Source organism: Corylus avellana, chromosome 2, assembly GCF_965113065.1.
Source record: "Corylus avellana chromosome 2, dhCorAvel1.hap1.2, whole genome shotgun sequence".
NCBI lineage: Eukaryota > Viridiplantae > Streptophyta > Magnoliopsida > Fagales > Betulaceae > Corylus > Corylus avellana.
In genome coordinates, this window is record NC_142491.1 from 30,941,727 (window position 1) to 30,965,995 (window position 24,269).

Here is a 24,269-nt window from a genome sequence, read left to right on the forward strand (position 1 = left end):
CTCCAAAACATCGCCCTCTAATATAATATTAGGGGTAACTTCACTTTAGATCGCTAAATTATTACGCGATTTAACAAGTCTCTCCAAACTTCAAAACCTCTCAATTTGAACCCCTCAACTTTTAATTGCAATCAATTTGAACCCTCTGTTAGTTCTAGTCTTTAACTTCTAATGATAGTAACTAAAAAGACCAAAATACCCCAAATTTTGGTTTTTTTTTTTTTAAAAAAAAAAAAATTATAATTTGGAATTGAGATTAAATTTGAAATTTTATAAAAAAGTTAAGGATATAAACATCATCTCACTTTTAACGTTTAAAATCTGACGAAATGTTCAAATTAACTGCAATTGAAAGTTGAAGCGTTCAAATTAAGAGGTTTTAAAGTTTGAAGGGGCTTGTCAAATCACATAGTAATTAAAGGGTCTAAAGTGAAGCTTACCCCCTAATATTATCAATATCCAAACCTCTCTTAAATTCTGCATCCTTCCATGTGCATAGGCCTTTGCTTCAGTTAGGTCAACTATATAAAGTTTGGAGGAGCACATGATTGCCAAGAAATTCACTAATTTTGTTGTGTTTCACACGTTAAAAAATGAAATCCCCCCTCCCCCTCTTATGTGGACATGTTAAAAAAAAAAAAAAAAAATGGGAATGAACAATGCTAGCATTAAAAAAGCAAACAAACAAAACCGCCGCTGCAATCATTGACGCTTTATTCAAATTTTCATTCTATAAATAAATATACAAAAATAAATAAATAAATAAAAAGAAAAACTCTCCTCCCCAAAAGACCCAAAGAAGGAAAACCAACGGAAATAAAAACTAAGATATTACAATCATTTGAATTCTATACACAACATATCAAATTCTAGATGAAACACAATGGAACAAGTCAACTTGGTAAGGACACCCTGATGCCCCCAATGAGTCAATTGTATTGTTAGCTACACCTTCACAACGCCCTGTACACAGACTCCCCTAAATTCTCCTTCCAATTATTTGTTCCGAGCAAAGATCATATTTATACAATTTATCCAATGAATGCCTTTGAGCCAAACATTCCAAGCTACAAGCTAATTAGATACCTAAAAACTGGAAGGAAGCACATAATTCTTGAAGCAAACATTAAAATCAAGACGACACGTGCTTCATCCAGCAGCAACCTCCACAACTATTACTCCATGTTTGTTTCCTTCAAAACGAAAAGAAATTCTTAATTTTGCTTCAACTATCTTTGGGGTTTCTGTTCTTTCATCTCTATCTCCTTTACACTGTCTACTATGTATTGGATCTTCTTTGATAGGCTCTCATTGTGCTCCTCAATGTGGTCGAATATCATTTCCAGATGCCTTTTATAGGTTGCAGCTCGCTTTTTCTCTATGGCCAGTTGCTGGGATAGTTCCCGAATCTTATCATGTTCATTCTGTCAAAGCAAAATACAACAAAGGTTAGTTATGATAAACTAAAATCTGGCGACTTCAAGGAGAAAGACGATGAAGACGTGCTTGGACAGGACAAGGAAAAATAGCATCCATACAATCCATAGTGTTCATTTCATTCAAAACGAGTATTATGTATTAATGATTCAGCAAGTGGTTTTTTTTTTGGTATGTGACTTTTAACTTTTTAATGCATGATCTCCAATTGGGGCAACAACTCCATCTAAGGCATGGATTTGTGTCTTCAAAAGTTGAAATACCAACAAATATCACAAATTGCTGTAAGATAACTAATCAGTAATGCATGTTATCATCAACATGAAAAATGTCCATAATAACGCATTGATTTAACATGTTTATATAAGAAAACTGTAATAAAGAAGAACATTTGATTTTATTCTTGTCCCCTTATAAGTCTTCTCAGTAACTGCAATAACTACCTTAAGATGCCACACAACCTTTTATTCAATCTCCATTAAACATGTTATCCTGGAAAATTCTGATTTATAAAACCTTAAAGCCTATAAGCACAAACAGGATACTAACATGAGTGCCACAGATGACAATTCAGAAATTCAAAGAAAAATTTATTGAATATAATTGGACTTTGAAATGAATCCCCAAGGCTTGTACTGCCCTATGCATTAATACTAAGGTTTCCAATGCAAATCCCACTCTGCTGTACTTGTAAGTTCAACCAATAACCATATAAAGATCCTTTAAAGTAAATAACAAAAAATCCGACCTCCCTATGATACACCCTTTTTTTTTGATAATTAATGTGAATATTATTGAAAAAACGCAGAGGGACGCAACCCTAGTGCAAATATATAGAAAACCCTTACGGAATATACAAAGAGCACATATTCAAGAACTCTTCTATAGTCGGGATATCAATACGGTGGTGAGCCAACGCCCACAAGTATAGCATAGAGATCATATTCTTCCTCACCCCATCCACCGAACACTCCTTATCCTCAAAAGTTCGTGCATTCCTTCTCCGAGGTATGATATTAAGAAAACTCTGGGTGTGATGCTGAGGAAAGTTCAGTGTAATGTCTAGATTTTCTTCTTCTTTTTTTATTTATAGGAATTTTGTTTGCTTTCAAGCCTTAAAATCATTAAAACACAACCCTAAATCACTCATCCTAAAAAGGCTCACAAACGATCACAAAATCCAGAAAAGTAATCACATTGACACAGTAATAATGGTATTATTGACAGGGTCTTATCATACTGATATGGTATCAGGGTGCCATGAGCAATATTATAAAAACGTTCTTGCTGCTTTCTATAAACATAAGAAAGCAGCAGAAACATTTTTATAGCACAATGAACAGTACCCTGATATTGTACTATCATTACTAGTACCCTGAACAGTTCTGTGATTACTATAACAGAGTGAACATTTCCTAAGCATTACAACTAGGGTGGAGTTTTGCATTACTCAAACTTTAAGAGTATAATTATTGCAAAATTCTCATAAAACTTATCATCTCTTTAATTGAAAAAATCGCATCAATATTTACAGAAAACTAAATTTGATTCTAATAAGTCTTAGAAACTAAACCTAATAAAACTTGGACTCCTGAAAAGACACGGGCTCCGTCTATTAAAATTCTTGTATTCTCTCTTTTGTTTTTTCTTCTCAAAACAAGAACATTAACAACTCAAACACAAAACTCTCTTAAAAGAGAAATAATAGATACTATAATTCTATCCAACTAGGCTGACATGACACTCCCAACTAACCTTTGGATTAATCTTTGTTAAATTAAAAAAGGATTAAATGATTGATTTAGAGTGCCACATTAACATTGTTGGACAATTGTAGGATAAAAATATAATATCAAGCATTACTCCTAAAAACACAAAAAACAGTTTTCACTTTAATGTCACATCAGAACATCTTTCCAAACAAAAAACAAAAAAAATCTCTCAAAACACATTAACAAACAAAACCTTGAACTCTATAGACTATAGGCTTTGACTACTAAGCCTAAACTAAATAACTAAGAAAACCCATAAATAAAATCCCAAAAACATAACAAAACTTAAAATAAGACCAAATGGATCAAAAGCACAACGCACATAAAAAAAAAAAAAAAAAAAAAAAAAAAAGCAGCATATCTTTTCACTAATTGGTCATTAACAGAATTCTATACCACATGCACCTTAAAAGTGGAACCCAAAGGCATTCCCAAGTAAGACAAAGCAGGGAACCCACTTTCAGCCATATAATACAGCCCTCCCCCCCCCCCCCCCCCAAAAAAAAAAAAACTACAGCCAAATCCTCAACCCTGACAACCTCAACAACCTCGAACTGAAACAAACTCACTCTTCCTCATATTAACTTTCTAACCAGACACAATCTCAAAGCACAAGAGAATACGTCTAATATACTTAAGCTGCTCAATATCAGCAGCACAAAATAGGATAGTGTCATTAGCAAACGATAAGCAGGAGATCTTGAACTCCTCCTAGGCACTCTCCCCCCGACTTTAAAGCCTGAAATAAATCCACCCTCCACTGCTATAACTAACATTCAACAAAGAATTTCCATCACCAGAATGAGCAAAAAGCAGCAAAGGATCTCCTGGTCTCGGGCCTCTTATACTATCAAAAGATTTCTAATTGTGCTATTAACTTGAAAGCAATATCAACCAAAACCTTAAAAAATGTAAAGTATAAGAATAAAAGAATAATAAAAAAATAAATTAAACACATCATACATTGTAGGAATTCAAGACATGAATGAATGAAGGCCTACTCCCATCTTCTAAAATTGTCTTACTGATGCTATACAAAATCAAAAGGATAATTTTCATCAATCCAAATGCAATTCAATGGTAATTAACATGTTTCACTGTCAGGAAGTTCTTATCATCATAAGGAATGCCTCCACCAAGATGAAATTGACTTAACCCAATCATTCTTCAAGTCTGAACACAGTCATTCCAACCTTGTAGAAAAAATGTCCTGTTAATGAGAGATTATTTTATTCTTCTCCAATAAATTTCCAGACTATCAGTGCAGTGATCATTATTTGTCTTCCAACAAGAGCAAATTAGAAAAATAAGGCGAGCATAACATGTGAGTGCCTCAATCATCTATCTTTGGAAAACCTAATTATCGATTTTCGTTTCTCCTGATCATTTAATGAACCAATTTCCACATCCTCTCACTTGAACCACCACAACTGGAAAAGTAATTCCCATAGAAATTGCCAACATGGACCATAGGCTGTCTTATTGCAATGCTAGCACGGAATCGCCACCTTTCCTGCATCTCTCATCTAGTGAATCTTACAAAATCTTCACACTAAGTTTCATCCAATTATTCCCCCAACATTAAGTAACACACCAACTATCGATCAGCACCTATGATCTTGGTGAATATCACATCCCATAATCTTTTCAAAAACAATCCAACTACCAACTCAACACATGCTAATAGCAAAAACAACTCAAATCATCTCAACTCAACTTAGCTAAGCGCCATCTGTACCAATTGAAGTTGGCCCATCGATTTTCAACTAGTGGGGCAGAAACAACAAAACACAATGGCGACAAGGGGTATTTCCCTTCTAATAGAAAAGAATGCAGTTCTCAAACTCCTAGTAGACAATGTAATAAATTTTCAGGTTTCTATTTAGGTTAGTTATCAGGAAATTTCTTTTTTGATAAATAATTTAATATCATTAAACAAGTGCAAAGGGGCCCAACCTTAGTACATAGAAAGTCTACAAGAGATATCTCCCTAATTAGGAGAAAAAGAAGAACAGTTCAAAAAATCAGAAAAAATGGAGAAAAGCAAACTATCACGTGCGGCTATCCAAGTGAAAAGGGAGTTGAATATTATTTTTCAGCTCTACTTCCGAAGTCTCTCTTTCTTCAAAGGTCTCTCCACATGCATCACATTAAACATAAAGGAGCCAATCTGTATCCACCTCTCCGCCTTACTTTGAGAGAATACAATACCTCAAAGATAGAGGAGACTAAATCCACCGCCCAATCCGATACGTGTTTGGTAAAAATTATATTCCATTGAATGCTTTCTAAAACTGCATATGATCCACCATTCACGAGTCCTTACAATGTGCAATACTAAATTTGGATAAGTTATCTTCAATGGTTGTTTTCTACACCACACACCACGCTAAAAACTGACCTTTGACCCACCACTCACCACATATCTAACAAACTTTGGAAAGTTTCTCACTCCCTTCTTATATATTTCCACTCTCACCCCAAATGATCATGTTACCTCCGTAGAACACCATCCTCTCCTTAGACTATCATAATTTTCTATCACCAATCTCCACGAAGCCTTCCTTTTCGTAACATAATGCCATACCCAATTACTCAGTAGGGCTCGATTAAACTAAATCAGGTTTCTAACCTTAAACCACCTAATTCGAACGGAGTACAAATTCTTGACCAGTTTACTAAATGGACCTTAAACTCATTACGAAAAAAGTCTGTCCAAAGCCTTTCAAGCCTATTAATTACTCCCACTGGAATAGGGAAAAGAGATAAATAGTAAGTAGGCAAATTGGAAAGTGTGCTTTTTATCAAAGTCAATCTACCTCCCTTAGATAAATAAAGCCTTTTTCAACCAACCGATGGTCCATTTTTTCAATTATGCTGTTCCAAATAGATGTAGCCTTGTAATAAGCACCCAATGGCAAACCCAAGTAGTTCATCAAGAAGAAACTCTACAGCCAAGAAGACAGGCCAAACAAAAGTTGGAGTTGTTCAAAGTTTGCCTCACAAAATATCAAAGTCTCATCTACAAACAATAAATGGGACATTAACAACTCTTCATTATTCCTCGACTCCACCGAAAACCCAAACAAAAGTCCCTTATGCATTGTAGCAGTCATCATCCTACTTTGCGCCTCCTTAACAACCACAAACAATAATGGCGATAATAGATCCCCCTGTCATCCATGAGAACTACTAAAGAACCCAAACGGAGAACCATTAACAAGAATGGAAAACCGGACTGTAGAAATATAATGCTCCCCTTTGTTCCAAAAGTTGCCCAGTAAAGAGACCAAATGGAGAACCATTTATAAGAATGGAAAACCGCATCGTAGAAATATAATGCGCTATCCAATCCCTCAATTTCTCCCCAAATCCACATTTCTTCAATAAATATATCAAGAACTCCCAATGAACATGATAATAAGACTTCTTCAAGTCCAATTTACACAACACTCCAGGACTCCCACATCTAATCCGATTATCCAAATATTCATTAGCCACTAGAACTGAATCCAGAATTTGTCTACCTTTGATGAAAGCATTCTGAGAATTGTAAATAACCTTTCCCATAACCAATTTTAGCATGTTTGCCAAAACCTTGGAGATAATTTTACATACTCCACCCACTAACCTAATGTCTACAACACCGGCCTTTTTTTGGGATAAGGGATACAAAAGTTGCATTAAAACTCTTCTCAAACTTTTGTTGACTATGAAACTCCTCAAAAACTGCAAAAATGTCCTCTTTTAAAACCTTCCAGCACTTTTGGAAAAGCACCATAGAGAAACCATCAGAACGCAAAGCCTTTTCACCATTCAAATCCCTTACCACCTCCCACGCCTCATTCTCCTCAAACCCTTCCAACCAATCTCTCATCTATATCCATCCACCGAGTTATTTCTTCTATGGGAATTAGCCACCCAATGGAAAAATTTAGTGTTTTTATCCCCTCTCTCAACCACAAGGCCCTTGACTTCTACCTCTAACTCACTTCCTCAAGAAGGATGAATGTCTCCAATTTCATTGAATTCCTTAACCTATCAACCTCAGTTAAAGTGCCATAGAATCCAACTCCCGGATACCATCCATAAGATCTTTCTTTTTCCTCCCTACATTACCAAACACCTCATTCCCTTTCTTTAAAATCCAACTTCAAAGCTTTCAACTTACACACCAATAGATAACTAGGAGATCCTTGAAAACCATAAGACAACCACCATGTTGTCACGACATTTGAAATTAGGAACTGATTGATTGCAAAAGAAATAATAGCGGTATGTGCTCTCCAATATTAGCCAGTGCAAGAGAGTCCTACTTGCACCTAGTGGAAACATGCGTAGTTCAAGCCCTAGCACTAGACTCAAGTAATAGGTCCAGTGCATGAGTTCTTGAAGCCATAATCTATCATGTTAAAATTGCTAATCTTCCTTCTGGAATGGTTGCTTCTATCTACTGTTTCTACAAGGGAAGGCAAAGATGGAGTTCTTAACCAAGAGAGGCAATGATAATTGAGAGGATCAATTTTTTTTTTTTTTTTTGGATAATAAATGATAACTGAGAGGATCACAATTGGAATTCCCCTGCCTTTCATCAATGGTTCTTTTGAATATTTATATACTTCAAATTTGTTAAAATTCCAGTTTCTTCCTCTGAAAAGATTTCCTAGTTCAGATGTATTTCTTCCTTTGTCTTTGCTCAATTAGATGTATTTCTTCATGTCATGCTAAACAAATTCCTTCCTAGAATAGCCATAACAACGACAATCAAAGCAGTGCATGGAGTAAGAACAATCATATTTTAGAATCATAAGGAAATATGGGCTGAAATAATAGCCTTTTTTTTTTTCCTTTTTTTTTTTGATAATTTTTTTTTTTTTTTTTTTTTTGATAATTAATGTGAATGGATGTTTCGAGAACTCATCTAGGAACATAGAGAACCTTGTCCACTTTTTCTTGTACACTCTTTTAACTTGGACTGCTGGTTGGCTAGCGCCCCTAGTGATTAGCTTCCATGACTTTCTTTTTATGTTCTCTTCTTCTTTTTCTTCCTCTTAGTCGCCCTCTTGTATGCTCCCTGTGTCCTAGGGTTGCATCCCTCTGCGCTATTTAATACATCTTTTTACTTAAAAAAAAATTAATGTGAATATTATTGAAAAAGCGTAAAGGGGCGCAACCCTAATGTGAAAATATATACAATAGAAACCCCTACGGAATATACAGAGAACACATATTCAAGAACTCATCTATAGTCGGGACAACACTACAATGATGAGCCAACGCCCACAAGAGTAGCATAAAGATCATATTCTTCCTCATCCCATCCATCAAACACTCCTTATCCTCAAATGTTCGGGCATTCCTTTCCCGCCAAATACACCATGTGATGCACAAAGGAACCATCCTCCAAATGACTTTAGAGATATCCCTACCCCCCACTTGATTCCAGCAAGAAAGCAAGTCAAAAAAATTTTGCGGCATGACCCACTCAATACCGAACAAAGAAAAAACATAGTTCCATAACCGAGTAGCCACTTCACAATGAATCAACAAATGATCTACGGACTCCCTATTCTTCTTAAACATACAACACCATTCCACTACCACAATACTCTTCTTTCGCAAATTGTCATGTGTCAGAATTTTGCCGAGAGCCGCAGTCCACCCAAAAAATGTCACTCGCGAAGGCACTTTAGAGCGCCAAATACTCTTCCATGGAAACACCTCACAATCTGGAATGGACAAGGCCTTATAGAACGACTTCACCTCAAACGTACCCTTTTTAGACGAGGACCATCGAATACGCTCCACATTACCATAAGAAACCTTACAAGAGTATAGCAATTCAAAGAAAGATGAGACCATATTCAATTCCCAATCCTGGGCGGAACGCACAAAAATGATATTCCACTCAACCATCCTATTCCTCCAACTAAAATTATCCTTCACCCACGCTTCTTTGTACCTCGCAATACTAAACAAGGAAGGGAAAGAAAGCTTCAACGGTTGATCGTCACACCAAATATCATGCCAGAAGCGAACTTTCGATCCCATCCCCACCTCAAACCTCACGCCTTTTGCAAAAGTATCCCAACCTCTTCTAATAGGCTTCCACAAACCCACACCATAAGAACCCGACACCGCCTTCGAACACCACCCACCATCCTGGTCTTCATACTTGGCTTTAATTATCTTGTACCAAAGAGCCTCACTCTCTGTCGCATATCTCCATAACCATTTCCCCAAGAGAGCTTGATTAAACTTATGTACATTCCGAATGCCAAGACCGCCGGCCCGTAGGGGACGGCATATATGGTTCCAATTAATAAGATGCAATTTTTGTTCATCTCCCATTCCTCCCCACAGGAAATCTCTTTGAATTAAGATTCTAGGCAGCATACCGATAATGTAAGATATCTTTCTAATCCACCCTACCCAGACTTTGCTAAATCTTCTGTGAGAGAGAAAACACTTTGGAATAGATAATGCACCCAAGTCTTGATCTAAACCACTTTTTTTTTTTAAATAAAATAAAAAATAAAAAAAAAAACAAAAAATAAAAAAAAACATTTATATGCTGATATAAGATGAGTCCTCCAGTAAACCAACCAGATACTCACAGAAAACATAAATAACAGAGATCAAAACTAAATGGATGCAATTTGAAGCATGTTATTCAAGAAACAGAGTTAAACATGGTTTCAGGTAGGAACAACCTAGGGCCCTGCCCCTCCCTCCCCCCCACAACAAAGGTCTGTCCCTGGCAGCGAAGGTGATTGGATTCTCTGGTACAGACCTTCAGGGGGGCCAAGGGGATTTTATTTTAGAATTATATTAGGTCCCCCTAGATAAACATCCCGATTCCATCCCTTGTTTCAGGGCATTGTAGCTTGGTGTAAATTCCTAAACTAAATTATTTTAAAGGCCTTTGATACTATAATGCCTAACATCTTTAAAAAGTAATGTTAAAAAAAAAAAAAAAAAAAAAACTTATAACTTAAAGTATAAGTTTAAGTTATAAGTTTGAATTTTTATGTTTGAATTTTTAAGTTTAAGTTATAACTTAAACTTCTTGGGCTAAGTTTGAATTTTTACGTTTTAAATTTTGCCATCATTTGTTTGAAGGAAAAAGGCAGAAGAGTTTATAACTTAAAGTACGCCACCCTTTTTTTTTTTTTTTTTCATAAGTACAAAATTATTCATTCCACTACCCAAACTTGGCTCAACATATAAGACCAAGACATCTCAAGAAAATCCAGTCACATGACTTGGGATTCCCCAAATTTTCCATCTATGTTATCAAAATCATTATATTTATCTTGAAATAACTGATGACACTTATGACAAAAGTTGGTCTCTCTACATATCAAACGTATGACTAAATAATAGAAATCAGAACATAACGAATACCAATTCTAAATTAAGAAAGAACGAGGACTGACCGGATATTGATCATAAATGCAATCCCTTCGACCTTTTCCAGGTGTCAATGGATGAGAATGCTCCTTTACAATTTTTGTAACAACCCATTTACCAGAACTTACTTTCCTCACCAAAATCATTGCCCTGCAACCGACCCTTGTCTCTGCCCTTTGCCTCACAATTTTTTCACGCTTGTCAGGCATTCTATACCCCTCCTTGTTACAAACAAGTGCCCGACCAATAGCAGATCCGTCACGCCTCGATCGAGAAAGTTTGCTTACACGGATGACAAATCCTACACGTGTGGCATATGCATTATAAAATGCATGTGCAGCTGCTTCAGATTCGAACTCCTGACCCAGATAGGGCTCATCTGATGCAACCATTGATACTGAAGGAATTGCAGTAGGAACTAAATCCGATCCAGAAGAATCTTGATTCATTTTCTCATCCCGATCCTGTGGGAATGCCCCTTCAACAGAACTTCCACCAGTTCCATTTTCATCACCAACCCTACGATCCTCCACCACAGCAGAATTTCCAACCATCTCACCATTAATATCGTCATCAACACCAAACTCCACTGCAGTAAGAAATTTTTTTTATGATTTTTCTGCATCCATGTGATATTTCACAAACCAAGACAGAATCTGGCTCCCTCTCAGGTAGCCAGGAAGAATGAGGAAATAACCTGTAAACAAGTATGGCTTCATGCATGCATTTTCACCCATTCATGCTTTCAAGAAAAAAGAAAAAGAAAAAAAAGGAAAAGAAAAAGAAACATTGCCCTACTCATCTGAACAGGGCCCAGTAAATGTACAGAACCAACCAGGTTTCTCTTTCAGATTTATATCTTGTGAAACAAAACCTTGCATAACAAGGGTTAGAAATTCATTCGCATTTTCTTTTCCTGTGGTGTCTAAGAAACCAAAAGATCATAATTAAGAATTTCTTTTTGTCCTTTCCTTTTTTAGTTTGCTACATGATATGCCTTATAGCACAGAGGGTTTATAAACTAAAATGAAAGGCAGGCTTCAGAACTTATTTAACATAAACGAAGACAGTCAATTAATTGTCACAATTTATTTGAGTATAATTATCTTTCAGTTTTTTCCCTTTCAGGTACAACATTCAAAAAATGAGAGATGCAAATTTGTGCTTCAAATTCCTACCACTGTCTGATAATTTTTACCAGATAAATTCCTTAAACTTAATTCTTTGTTTGATATGATGCTCGATTGACAAAAAAAATAAAAATCAAATTAATCACTAAATTACCAAATTCAAAATTTCTTTCAACTTTCCTTTTCCAACATATCCTGAACCACCAAACAGAGCCTAAATTCAATTTTTCTCGAGACCCAACTAAAGTCTACAATCCAAAATACCAAAAACCTGATCAAAACTTAATGCTATACCTATAGTTACCCAAAAAACAAGGTGGGGAAAAAATTTAAATATGAAATTTTCATCCCCAGAAATTCAGAAAGTTCAATTTTCAGCTTGCTTTCCGTTTCTTTATTTTTGTTGGCAACCAAACAGAGAATTCATTCACAATCTACGATTAAAAAATGATAACAAATTGGTCCAATTTGCTCTGAATAAAGCAACCATTTATTAACCGCCAAAAAAATAGAACAAAAAACCCTAAATCTCAACCAAAACATTGTCTAATTAAAAGAATAAAATATTAAATCACGAAAATAAATTATAAAAACATAAAACTTACTGAAAATTCTCAACGATCCTGGTTCGACGAGAAGACAGACACTCAAAGAGAGAGAGACAGAGAGAGTTACGCTTCGGCACCCAGAGAGTGAGAGAGAGAGAGAGGGAAAGAGAGGAGAGGTTCAGGTTGTAAATATGGGGTCCTCAAGAGTTGGTGACGTGCCGAAAAACTACTGGCTTTCCTACAAATTTAAAAGTCAATCTCTCTAGTCAAAACTAGTGTTTCTCCGCCGCGTGTCCCGTTGAGTGGACCTGGGCTCGTGGGATTATTGCTGGGACTTGTAACCCGCCCGGTCCACGACAAGCTGAACCGGTTTCATTGTATAAAGTTTTTTTCTCTGCGCGTGTACGTGCGGTGGCATGGCGAAGGCCTTGTTTCCAAACCTCCGTAGAGCTGCTTCCCTGCTCAGAATCTCATCTCCCAACTCGTTTCTCGTCAGGTACTCTCTCTATCTATCTGTTTTGCTTCCTGGGCAATTTTCAAGGTATTTTTTTGTTTTTGTTTTTATGTTCCTTCTTCTTCTTCGTCTTCTTCTTCTTCCAACCGCCATTAAATTCGAACCCTTTAATAGTTGTGGGGAAATTAAGGTGGGAGATGGAGGAATCATAGTCCCCTTTGCCCCTTACTACACATTATGGTTTTCACTATTCTGCTTTAGGCTTTGCGGGTTCAGTCTGTCTTTCCTGCTGATTTGTGTCATTTCCAGGACAACTTTGGAAGCCCAAAAATCAATTTGTAGTGTAACCAGGCACTTTCTTCCACTCAACCAGGCAAGTCCTTCGTGGGTTTTCAGGAACTTGAGCCATGGTTCGGTGAACCTTGTGATATCACAAGGAAATCCCAGGTTTGAAACGCATGAGGAGGATCCTCCTCCGAAGCATAAATGGCTGACCAAGAAGAGGCTGAAGATGAAGAGGATGAGGGAAAAGCAGAAGAGAAATGCGGCCAATAAGAGGGACCCGCGTTGTCTAGGCGTCACGAGGAAGAAGAAGATGAGGTTTGCCAATGCTGAGGAGAGAATTAAGTACAAGCTTGAAAAGGTAATAGTGTAATCATTGATATAATGTTTTTGCTTTTTTTTCTTTTTATAATAATAATTTTGCTCAATTTATGGTGTCTCGGTTGTTTATATTGAAGCCTGAATCATATGCTTGCAGTGTCAACATAATTCAGTTTTCAATTTTGAATTTCTCTGCAAGTTCTTCCTTTCTTTTCCTGATTTTATTTCTTACTAGTTCATGCTTTTGGGTTATATCCTTACCATATGACTTCGGGGAAAAGTGATAATCCTAGCTTCTAGGAAGAAATATAGAAAAACTTTTTCTCTGGCAAGTTTTGAAGGAGAGTGGTATAAAAGTGTGCAGATTTAGGATATTAGCGGCCAAGAAAAATAGTCTTTTTGATTGGGAATAGTCTAGTGTGTCCTCTTCTGTCCAGCAAGACATCCAAGATGTGCTTCTTGGACACCCTAGTTTTAACCATTTCGCCTGTATCCTTTTTAATTTGTTTGTTGGTTTGGATGTGCATTTGTGCAGTCTTAAACTCAAGTTCTAAAGTCAAGTGTGTATCTAAAGATGGTTTGTTTGCATGGATTTTTGGTATGGTTCATAGAAAGGTTGATTTCTTAGCCTAGAAAGGAACTTCATCCATGGATTTTTTTGGGAGAAATCTATCCTGTATTAGGATTTAGATGCTTATGCTAAGTCTTCTGTCTTTGTATTCTTTCTTTCCACTCTTTCTTGGTTTTTCCGTGGAAGATTATCCTCTTCCCCGTATCTGTACTATCTTCGTTCTTAATATTTTTTATTTCTTGTAATGGAGAATACAAAGGAAGAGTAGGGGAAATTGATGGGGAACTAGGTCAATTAGTTCAAGGAAATGATAATAATACCATCTTTTTTCAAATGGCAAATTCCAGGAGAAGAGGTAATGCTTTCTCTTTTCATTGTGAATGCAAGAGATTGAAGATTAAGAAAAAAAAAACAGTTGTTTAGAAATTGCGAGAAACAATAACTAGGAATGAAAGATAAAGAAGATCTTCCTATGTACATGGCGCCCTAAGCTTTTAATGATATCTTGATTACTTGTAGAAAAAAATAAAGAAGGAAATGAGTTCTTATGATATGACTTGATTCTCGATTTTCTTTTATGTTGCTAAAGCCTTATTCTTCCCATTGATATTAATGTTAGCTTTGGTTGATTATTTTCACTTCAGGCCAAGATTAAGGAAGCTTTGCTGATTGAAAGACTGAAGCGGTATGAAGTTCCTAAAGCTCAGGGTCCTGTGGTAAAACCCCATGACCTGACTGGTGAGGAGCGGTTTTATATTAAAAAAATGGGTCAGAAGAGGTCTAATTATGTACCAATTGGCAGAAGAGGAGTATTTGGAGGTGTTATTCTTAATATGCATATGCATTGGAAGAAACATGAAACTGTTAAGGTCATTTGCAAGCCTTGTAAACCTGGGCAAATACATGAGTATGCACATGAAATTGCTAGATTGAGTGGTGGGATCCCCATTCAGATTATGGGAGATGACACCATAATATTTTATCGAGGAAAGGACTATTTGCAGCCAAAAGTTATGTCACCTATAGATACGTTATCCAAGAAAAAGGTGTGTTTTCCAACTTCCAATCTTCTTGGATGTTTGATTTCTTTATTTTCTCAAGTATATGGTGTAGCACACTTTTAGCGGTCTTCCTTTGAGTTCCAATCCATGTGACCAGGAAACTCCACTGTAGCTATATCAAACGATACTTGTCATGCAGCTATTATTACAAGCAATTTGGGGTTACTGGCACATTCTGCCACTCCAATCCAGATATATACTAGTATTTTGTTAAATTGTATATCTTTACTGTTCACATCCTTTTTGTTGTCTCATTGCCTTTGGGAACCTTTCTTTTATGTACAAAAGTACACTCTCTCCTACTGCCATGGGTGTATGATAGCTATTTTGTCTACATTACTTGAACCACACATGTGCATTGACTTATTAATCATGTGGAATCTAATAATAGAATGACATTTAGTTTTATTATGACTTTCGTAAGGCCCTTCAGTGGTTCTCAAAATGCTTTAAATTCTTAAGCAATGAGTTTTGTTGCCTATGCAACCTTGGCAGAAATCTAGTTGGTTGCTCTGTAATGTTTTGTTATTGACTTTAGATATTATTACCGAGTGATCCTTTAATATTTTTACTTCTATTTAAAATTTAAATTGTGCATTCATTTTCCCCTGACACAACTATTTTCTAAGCACAGTGAGGTTTAAATAAATCTTCAGGCTTTTTTTGATAAGTAATGTTGTATATACCAAAAAGCGCAGAGGGATGCAACCCTAGTACCACAGAACGTATACAAGAGAACGCTTAAGAAGAAGAAGTAAAAAGAGCAAGAAAATCAAGAAAGTTAATCACTAACAGAGCTAAATAAGCAGCTGTCCAAGTGAACAGGGAGAAGAAAAAAAAAAGACTTAAGCTCCTCCAAAGACCTAGAGGTTTGTTTAGAAAAAACTTCAATGCCACCCTTATTACTCTTATTCAAAAGAAACCTAGGACCATTGATATTAGAGGTTCAACTTATTAGCTTAGTGGGTGGAGTGAACAAAATTGTTTTAAAAGTCCTAGCTAACAGGTTGAAAATGGTAGTGGAGAAGATAATCTCCAACCCTTAGAATGCTTTCATCAGGGATAGGAAAATTCTAGATTCTATTCTCTTTGCCAATGAATGCCTTGATAGCAGGATTAGATCTTGTAATCCAGGTGTGCTATGTAAGTTAGATATTGAAAAGGCTTGTGATCAGGTAAATTGGGATTTTTTGTTGTATATGTTTAGGAGATGTGATTTTGGTTGAAATGATGTAATTGGATAGCGCATTGTCTCTCTTCGGTGTGCTGTTCTGTTTTGATGAACAGCACTATGATGGGTTATTTAGTAGTTCCCATGGTTTAAGATAGGGGTCCTTTTGTCTCCCTTTTAAGTGGGAATGATTTATGCTATGGTGAATGGGGATTTATTATCAGGCTTTTCAATGGGATCCAGGAATGGTTGTGTCCTCAACATTTCCCACCTTTTGGCAGGATGTGTGGTGCAGAGAAGCGACTTTCAAGTCCCTTTTCCCATAACTCTATTCTATAGCTCGAGACAAAGACTCTTTAGTGTCATATTATATGGACTATTCCGGCACTTATGTCCATTGGAGCCTAAATTTTTTTAGGGTGGTCCAAGATTGGGAGCTTGATCCCCTTGTTGCATTGCTCGATCTTTTGTATTCTTCGAAAACCCTTCCAAGAGAAACAATTAAAATGTTGTGGTCTCCAGCTCGTAATCATAAGTTTAAAGTAAAGAGCTATTATAATATATTACGGCCTAGTGAGTCTTCCCTTTTTCCTTGGAATAGTGTTTGGCAGGTGAAGGCTCCTCCTCATATTGCTTTCTTCACTTGGATGGAGAACATAGGAAGTGGGATCTTGCCCTCGTTAATTGGTGTTGTCTTTGCAAGAAGAGCGAAGAGACCGTAACCACCTCCTCATCCATTGCAGGTTTACTAGCGAGATATGGCATTTGCTTCTCACATTATTTGGAGTCTCATGGGTAATGCCTAACAATGTAGTGGAGCTACTTTATTGTTGGAAGATGCAAGGGAGGGGATTATCCAAAGAGGCCATATGGAAAGCCATCCCTACTTGACTAATGTGGCATGTGGAGCATTTGGACAAAAAAAATCGGCTTCTTTTCGAGGACCGCGAGTCTAATGTGCTTCAAGTACCCTTTTAGATTGGGTTGTAACTTTTGTTCCTAATTTCTCTTGCTCTAATCTTGTAGATCTTGTTAACCTTTTAGATTTTTGAACCCAATAGGGTGGTTACTTCTCTTGTATGCTTTTGATGTTCGTGAGATTTTCTCCTCCTTGTATACTTCTCTTGCATTGTTTGTTCCTATGCTTTGAAGCAGTTTCAGGGTTGACGATTAATCTGGTTAAATCAGGGTTGGTCCCCGTTGTCAATGTCAACAATGTGGAAGATTTGGCTAGCATTTTGGGTTATAGGGTCTCTTCTCTACCTATGAAATATCTAGGCCTTTCGTTGGGAGCTTCGTTTAAGGTCAAATCTATATGGGATGAAATTATTGAGAAGATAGAGCATCTTTTGGAAGCATGGAAGATGATATATTTGTCAAAGGGTGGGAGTGTGACCTTGATCAAAAGTACTTTATCTAACTAGCCTACTTACTTAACGTCTCTTTTTCCCCTCTTGGTTAATGTTGCCAAGTGCGTACAAAAGTTGCAATGAAACTTTTTGCAGGATGGTATTGGTGATGAGTTCAAATTTCATTTGGTTAGCTAACCTAAAGTGTGTTCTCCAATCTTTGAATATGGAAGCGCGTGGGGTGGATGGTGTTCTAATGAGGTTCATGGGGTGGATGAGGTGGGGCTATGGAAGAATATCAAAAAGGGTTGGGGAGAGGTTTTTAGTCATACTATATTTGAACATGATGATGGCTTTAGGATGAGATTCTAGTATGACATGTCATGTGGGGATCATGCCCTCAAGGCAACTTTTCCTGACTTGTTTAGTTTGGCACGTTTTAAAGATACTTCGATGGCATATCTTTTGGAGTTTTCAAGTGACTCTCATCAATGGAATATTTGCTTTCTTAGAGCAGCTCACGACTAGGAGCTAGAATTCTTTACTTTGTTCTTCAATTTGTTGTACTCCTTCTGATTGAGACGGGGTGGCGAAGACAACTTTTGTTGGGTACCTTCCAAGAGAGGGCTTTATTATTTTATGTTAAATCATACTACAATATCCTTGTTCTCCACGAGAGCACTCCTTTCCCTGGGAGAAGTATTTGGCAGAATAAGGCTCTCTTGAGAGTTGTTTTCTTTGCTTGGTCCAACTATCTTAGGGAAGATTCTAACCATGGATAATCTTAGAAAACAGCATATCATTGTGGTTGATTGGCACTACTTGTGTAAGAAGAGTGGGGAGTGAGTTGAGCACCTTTTACTACATTGTGAGATGGCTAATGCCCTGTGGAATTCCATCTTCAGCCTTGTAGGGTTGGCATAGGTTATGCCTCATCGAGTGGTAAATCTTTTTGCTTTGCTACAAAGGGTTTTTTGGTATGGTTCCATCTTGCCGTATGTGGTGTCTTTGGAGGGAGACAAATTATCGGAGTTTCGAAGACCGTGAATAGACAGTAGCAGATCTAAAGGATTTTATCTTTTAAGACTTTTTATCACTGGACAACTGCCTTTGACTAAAATATTTCTAGCTTTCATGTTTTTCTTAATATTTTTGCTTCTGCTAGATAAGTGTTTCATTTGTTTACTTCTTATATACTTGAGTTGCACCTTTTGCGCTTTTTAATTGTTAAAGTATTAATTAAGTGATTAAATTTACCTCTTCTTATGAGCTTAAGTTTTTGGGACAACTGGTGATTTAACATGATATCAGAGTCAAAGGTCCTGGGATCGAAACTTGACTCCATCAATTTACCTCCTATTTTCAATTAAATATTCCATGTGTTGGGCCTCACATATTAAAAGAAAGTTTGAGTCCACACGTGAGAGGGAGTGTTAAAGTATTGATTAAGTGATTAAATTTACCTCTTCTTATGAGCTTAAGCTTTTGGAACAACTAGTGATTTAATATTAATAAATTTCATTTACTTATTAAAAAAGAAAGAGTTCTCTAGAATGCTCATGGAATTTCTCCAGTTAAGTTCAAGCTCCACTATGGATTAGCTTTCCAGGGATAGTATACTTGCAAATTAAGGAAAACATTTCAGGAAGATGCTAGGAAGACCAGCAAAGTGTAGTTACAATAGGATGGTTTTCTCTGAAGGTTGGGGTCAAAGCAGTTTTAACTTCATAGGCATTCCTTGGAATGCTGTACAATTCAGATGGCACATTATTGAGTGTGCAGCAGTGAAGTCACTTAAAACAGTATATTCACTGTAACCTTCACACCTCTCTGCTGGTAATAAAGTCAGTACTTTCTTTTTATCAGTCTGTCAGTACTTTCTTGGTATCAGTTTGTCATGGTTTGCAACTTGTATATAAGCTGCCTTTCAAGGCATTGCTTCTAGGATCAGCTTTTTAAAGAGGTTTCTAGAGCTTGGATTTGTCAAACTGTTCAAACTAGGCTGTTTGTTCAAATGGATGTGGTAGACAATAAGATGCCTCTGATTTGTAGCTAATTTGATTTGTAGCTAATTTTGGGCATGAATTAAGAGGTTAACTTTACTCGGATTCCCTTGTTCTTATACATTATTTACTCTTTAGATGTCTATACTCTTGCTTAAAGTGCCTCTTATGCCTCCAAAATATATAGTCTATCCTTAAGTCAGTTGTCTTCTCTGTTTCTAGTTCCCACAACAGTTTTTGATGCTTAGCGTGTGAAACCATGACCTGGGGAGATGATTTATAATGGATGGTTTTCCAAGTATGGCAAGAGGCTAAAAATCTGCGCTATGAATGTTTATCAAAACATTGTGGTATCTTATTCATTCTCTGGGAGCATCTAAGGCGTGTTTTTGGATGACGTTCACATGGTGTGTGAAAAGGCATTGATGTCATTGCTGCCTTAAGGCATGCATGTTGGAAGCTCTTCCTCCACCCCTCTTTCCCAAAAAAGAAAAGAAAAAGAAGTGTTTACATATATTTAAACAACCTAAGTGACAAAATTAGTTGTACAGTTTTGGTCCCCTTGAGGCAAACTTTCTTGATTGTCCCTGGTGTGAACCAAGGTTGGTGAGCCTTTTGGTTAGTGTTTTACCTTCCACCATCCTGATAAACATGGAATCTTCCTAACCATGGAGTTGTGTGACCAACCCTCTAATGCTAAATGCGCATGTTTAGATCTTCATCTGCATGTATGGAATTTCAGCTCTTACGAGCAATAGATGTTTGATGCTGAAGTTGGTGGAACAGCCCAATACCCCATTTTTCAATCTTGCAGCTCGATAGCTTAGTGGAGTTGGTGAACACTAACATGCAAAATGAGCTCTCTAAACTGGAAGTCAGTATTCATGATAAGGTAATATGACCCTCACAAAAATCTATTATCATGCTAGAGATCTGTATATACAAGGATAAGAAATCTGCCAAAAGTCTAATTAAGATGGGCTGGCTGATTCTGGGGCCTTCAGAGAAAGCCATTTGAGTGATCTGTTCACTATCATGCGATTTCATTATCCATTGCAAAATGATTGATCTAATGGTTCCCTTGCATTAGAACGTTCAGGATCAGTAAATCAGGTGGTGGCCACCAATCAATTCCTGCTGTAAGATGAGGTCCAGTATAGACCTAGATTTGAAGCTATAGTAAATATTAAATCGAATCTCTTCACCCTATGCTGAGTCGTCAGCTATACAACTACCATACAACTGGGATTATGCAATGGTGAAAATCAGTTCTGTTTTATTTTTTACAAGTGCTGATTCAATGGCTAATTTTTCATTGCCACATCATTAACTTGTATGACAGTCTACTAAATAGATTTACTCTTAATATTATCTCTAAAGACACCCCATATATTGGAAGAACTTGTGAATTGGGGATGTAGGTTAGTATTAAGCTTGTAACTTCTGGTTGACTTGATTTTCCCTTCACTGGCTATTTATTAGGCTCTATCTCACTTCTTGTTGATGGTTTAGTTTTATCTTTTATACTCCCAAGTTTTTTCTTGTTAATTGTTTGTGTTAGTGAAGTGCTTTTGTTATTAAGCTGTAAAAATTTATGGTTGATCTTAGATAAAGCCGATTAATTCTGTTTTCTCCGGTTTTCAGGCATTGGAAAAATCCAAGTATGAGCAATCACTTGAAACCGTAAGGCACTTCATTGCTATTGCTGAGAAGGAATTAGAACTCTATTACAGGCACATGGCCCTTTATGGTGACCCAAATGATAGAAATCCCATTTCCATGTTGGACAGTCCAAGTAAAGACTCCAAGGAATCAGGGAAACTGGAAAAGAAAAGCCTTGATTCAAGCAGTGGTTGCTTTCACACAGGTCTTTCAGATTTGGAAGCTGATTCTGCAGAGCTATCAGAAACTGAAGATAATGTTGAAGATGATGACTTATCTATAAATGAATCAGATTCTGAAGATGACAGCATATGTATTTCTGATGGTGAGGAAAGAGAAGAAAGATCTTCTATGATAGAAGGGAGGTCCAACACATCAATGTTTAAAAATAAGTATGATTCTGACTATAAAGATTTTTTAAAAGAACATATTATAGATGTAAAGAGATAATCTAGATTCCATATGCTTCTATCTCTTATTAAGTAAGCTGAGGCTGTGAGGCACTCTTGGTTTGATAAGCATCTAAATGATTTTGTTTAGATAGTTTTGGGAAAGATGCCGAGTAAAGTCTCTTTCCATTTACATCTATGTGGGGTTTTAGGAAAAGATGGCTAAGAGATACTGTTATAGAAAGAGATTTTTCCATCTCACCATTTCAACTCAGATTGGAGTTGTTCAGCAAAATAGCATCTGCATGGGAATGGGCAAGTGAATTACTTGATTCTTTTCTTCATTACAAACCCTGCAAGTCACATCTTCCACCACCACCTTACACTTTCCAAATGGAGGGCCTAAGAAGGATTGAAATTCACAACAATTACTTGCTTGAATTGCTAGCAATTTGGACAAGTAATATGAGAGAATATGAGACTCACGTGTCCAAATAAGTGGCTTAATGGCCTAAAATTTATTTGGATGGGTGAGTCTCATCTGGAACATCTCACATTACTTGTCTAAATTACTAGTAATTTGATCAAATAATTGTCGTATATCCTTATCTCGTAAGAAGATTGTACCTTATACATCCCCACAAAAAAAGTTGGCTTAACTAGCTTGTCTGTCCTAGTCCCCTCCCTACCCTTTTCTTTTTATGAGCTAAGATTCCTTGGAGCATCAAACCCCTCCACTTTATTCTATAAACTCTATTTAATGTAACAGTACCAAATATTCTCTCTAACCTGACCACCCTAAAAGAATTTGCCTAAAACTTTGTTTGTTTTCGTCTCTAACCATCCAACCATCAAGACTTCAATTTTCGGAGAACCATAGATTCTCCAAAGTACTTTTTCTCTATCGTGCAATCAATAGTTGGACAATATCACAACACTTATGTTGATGTTATGTTAAATCTTTTCAGAAGTGAAATATTCTCAACTTTATAAACTTTTTTTTTTATAAAATTTGATTAGTAAGTATTACAAATCATAAAAAAAGTACATCAAGGATCTTACCGATCGTTTTATGTTGTTAACATTTGGTGTTCTTTTTTTTTTTTCTAGTTATTTTTAAGGTGTTGAAAAGGCATAGATTGAGGAGTGTTTTAATGTGCAATTGATAATTGCAAATTTGCAATGGACTATTTTTAAAAGGAAAAATATGTATTTCAATGAGGCCACTAGTTGTGCATGCTCTGCGTGCTCAAATACAAGCCAAGGGTAGCACAGAGGTCTAGGATTTTCAGCTTTTTGCTACATTAGCTATGGACTTGATGTGGCTTTCATAGCTCTTCCAATTTAGATGTGCCTTCACTTTTAAAACAGTGTGGGCACACTGTAAATGCTCATAAAGATGCTTGTGATAACTCCGGCCCTGAGAGAGTTGTTTAGTAAGGGTATCAATTCGGTTCGATTTTTCGGTGTTTTGCCAAAATCAGGGACCGGAACCGGGGTACCCGGTTTTTGGTTTTGGAAAACCGAGACCCCGGTTAACTAGGGTCCTGGTTACCGGCCGGTCCAGTAACCGGTTTTTATATATACTAGCACATAACCCGCACTATACGCGGGATTCTTCATTATAATTTAATTTCAAAAACATAAATGCATATCATCTTACTTTTCATTATAAGTTAAAATAGGTGTGTGTAAAAATCTACCACGTATCTTTTAATGAAAATGCATACTAAATGTTATACACTAGTACATTACTGAACATGTACTTTTTCTTTTTTGAAGTGTACCAAACATGTACTTAATGAAAAGTATAAAAGAAAAAAAAAATAGCAAGAAAACTTAAATTCTGATTATCAAAATATTAATAAAAAAATAGTAGGAAACTCTGATATTGTTGATGTGATACTTATTATATTTCAATACAAATAAAACCTATAAAGTTCTAATCATTTCTGAAAAAATACATAGTAAAATAAACAAAATCTTACAAAGAATATATATCATTCCTTCTTTTCGAAATAGTACTCATTATTTTCTCATTAAAACAAATCAACCATGGAACGGTATGCTCCATCGTTACAACGTCTGAGATACAATCAAAATAAAATCTTCACTCAGTAAACAAAATATTCTCTCTTCTTCTTAATACAAAATAAAACACATATTTCACTCGATATTTAATGCAATCAAATAAATCTCTTCAATACTTTCAAAAAAATGCTAGAAAAGTAAATCACAAAAAAAAAAAAAAAATCCAATAAAATATTCAAATGAATTAAACCATAAAATCTTATTGGTGATACCTATTATATTTCAATACAAATAAACTATCTAGAGAAACAAACATAAAAATAATCAATTTACTATCATGAAAAATTTATACATAGATACACAAAGATAAATCCAAGTAACAAAATTTTCAAATAAATAGAAACCCTAGATGGAATCAAATACAGTGCAAAAATAAACAAAATCGTTTTATTTTATAAGTACATAATAAAACAAAATATTGCTCTCAGTATTTAACGCGATCAAATAAATCCCCTCAGATTCAATGTTTAATTATCTCTTTAGTGTTTCGAAAGAGTTTCTATTCTTTTTCTTCTTCTTTTTTAGCGCACAAAAATCAAATAAACACATTATAATCTTCCATTAGCCCACTAAAAATCCAAACAATTTATTATCTTAATTCAGAAGTTGCAATTT

At 36.1% G+C, this 24,269-nt stretch overlaps 2 protein-coding genes across 2 annotated transcripts; one reads left to right on the forward strand and one right to left on the reverse strand.

Moving 5' to 3' along the window:
- Positions 1 to 802: 802 nt before the first annotated feature.
- Positions 803 to 12,466, reverse strand: LOC132168218 (Far-red impaired responsive (FAR1) family protein). Its single transcript, XM_059579340.2, has 3 exons — positions 12,358 to 12,466; positions 10,649 to 11,211; positions 803 to 1,424 (listed from the first exon to the last, which is right to left on the reverse strand). Coding segments are annotated over exons 1-3 (759 nt in total). The 5' UTR covers positions 12,359 to 12,466; the 3' UTR covers positions 803 to 1,229.
- A 227-nt stretch (positions 12,467 to 12,693) lies between these two features.
- Positions 12,694 to 21,837, forward strand: LOC132188824 (RNA-binding CRS1 / YhbY (CRM) domain protein). The gene is made up of 4 exons (XM_059603385.2): positions 12,694 to 12,796; positions 13,064 to 13,397; positions 14,573 to 14,974; positions 21,157 to 21,837. The coding sequence occupies exons 1-4, from the start codon at positions 12,717 to 12,719 to the stop codon at positions 21,622 to 21,624; spliced, it is 1,284 nt and encodes a 427-aa protein (XP_059459368.2). The 5' UTR covers positions 12,694 to 12,716; the 3' UTR covers positions 21,625 to 21,837.
- Positions 21,838 to 24,269: the final 2,432 nt, after the last annotated feature.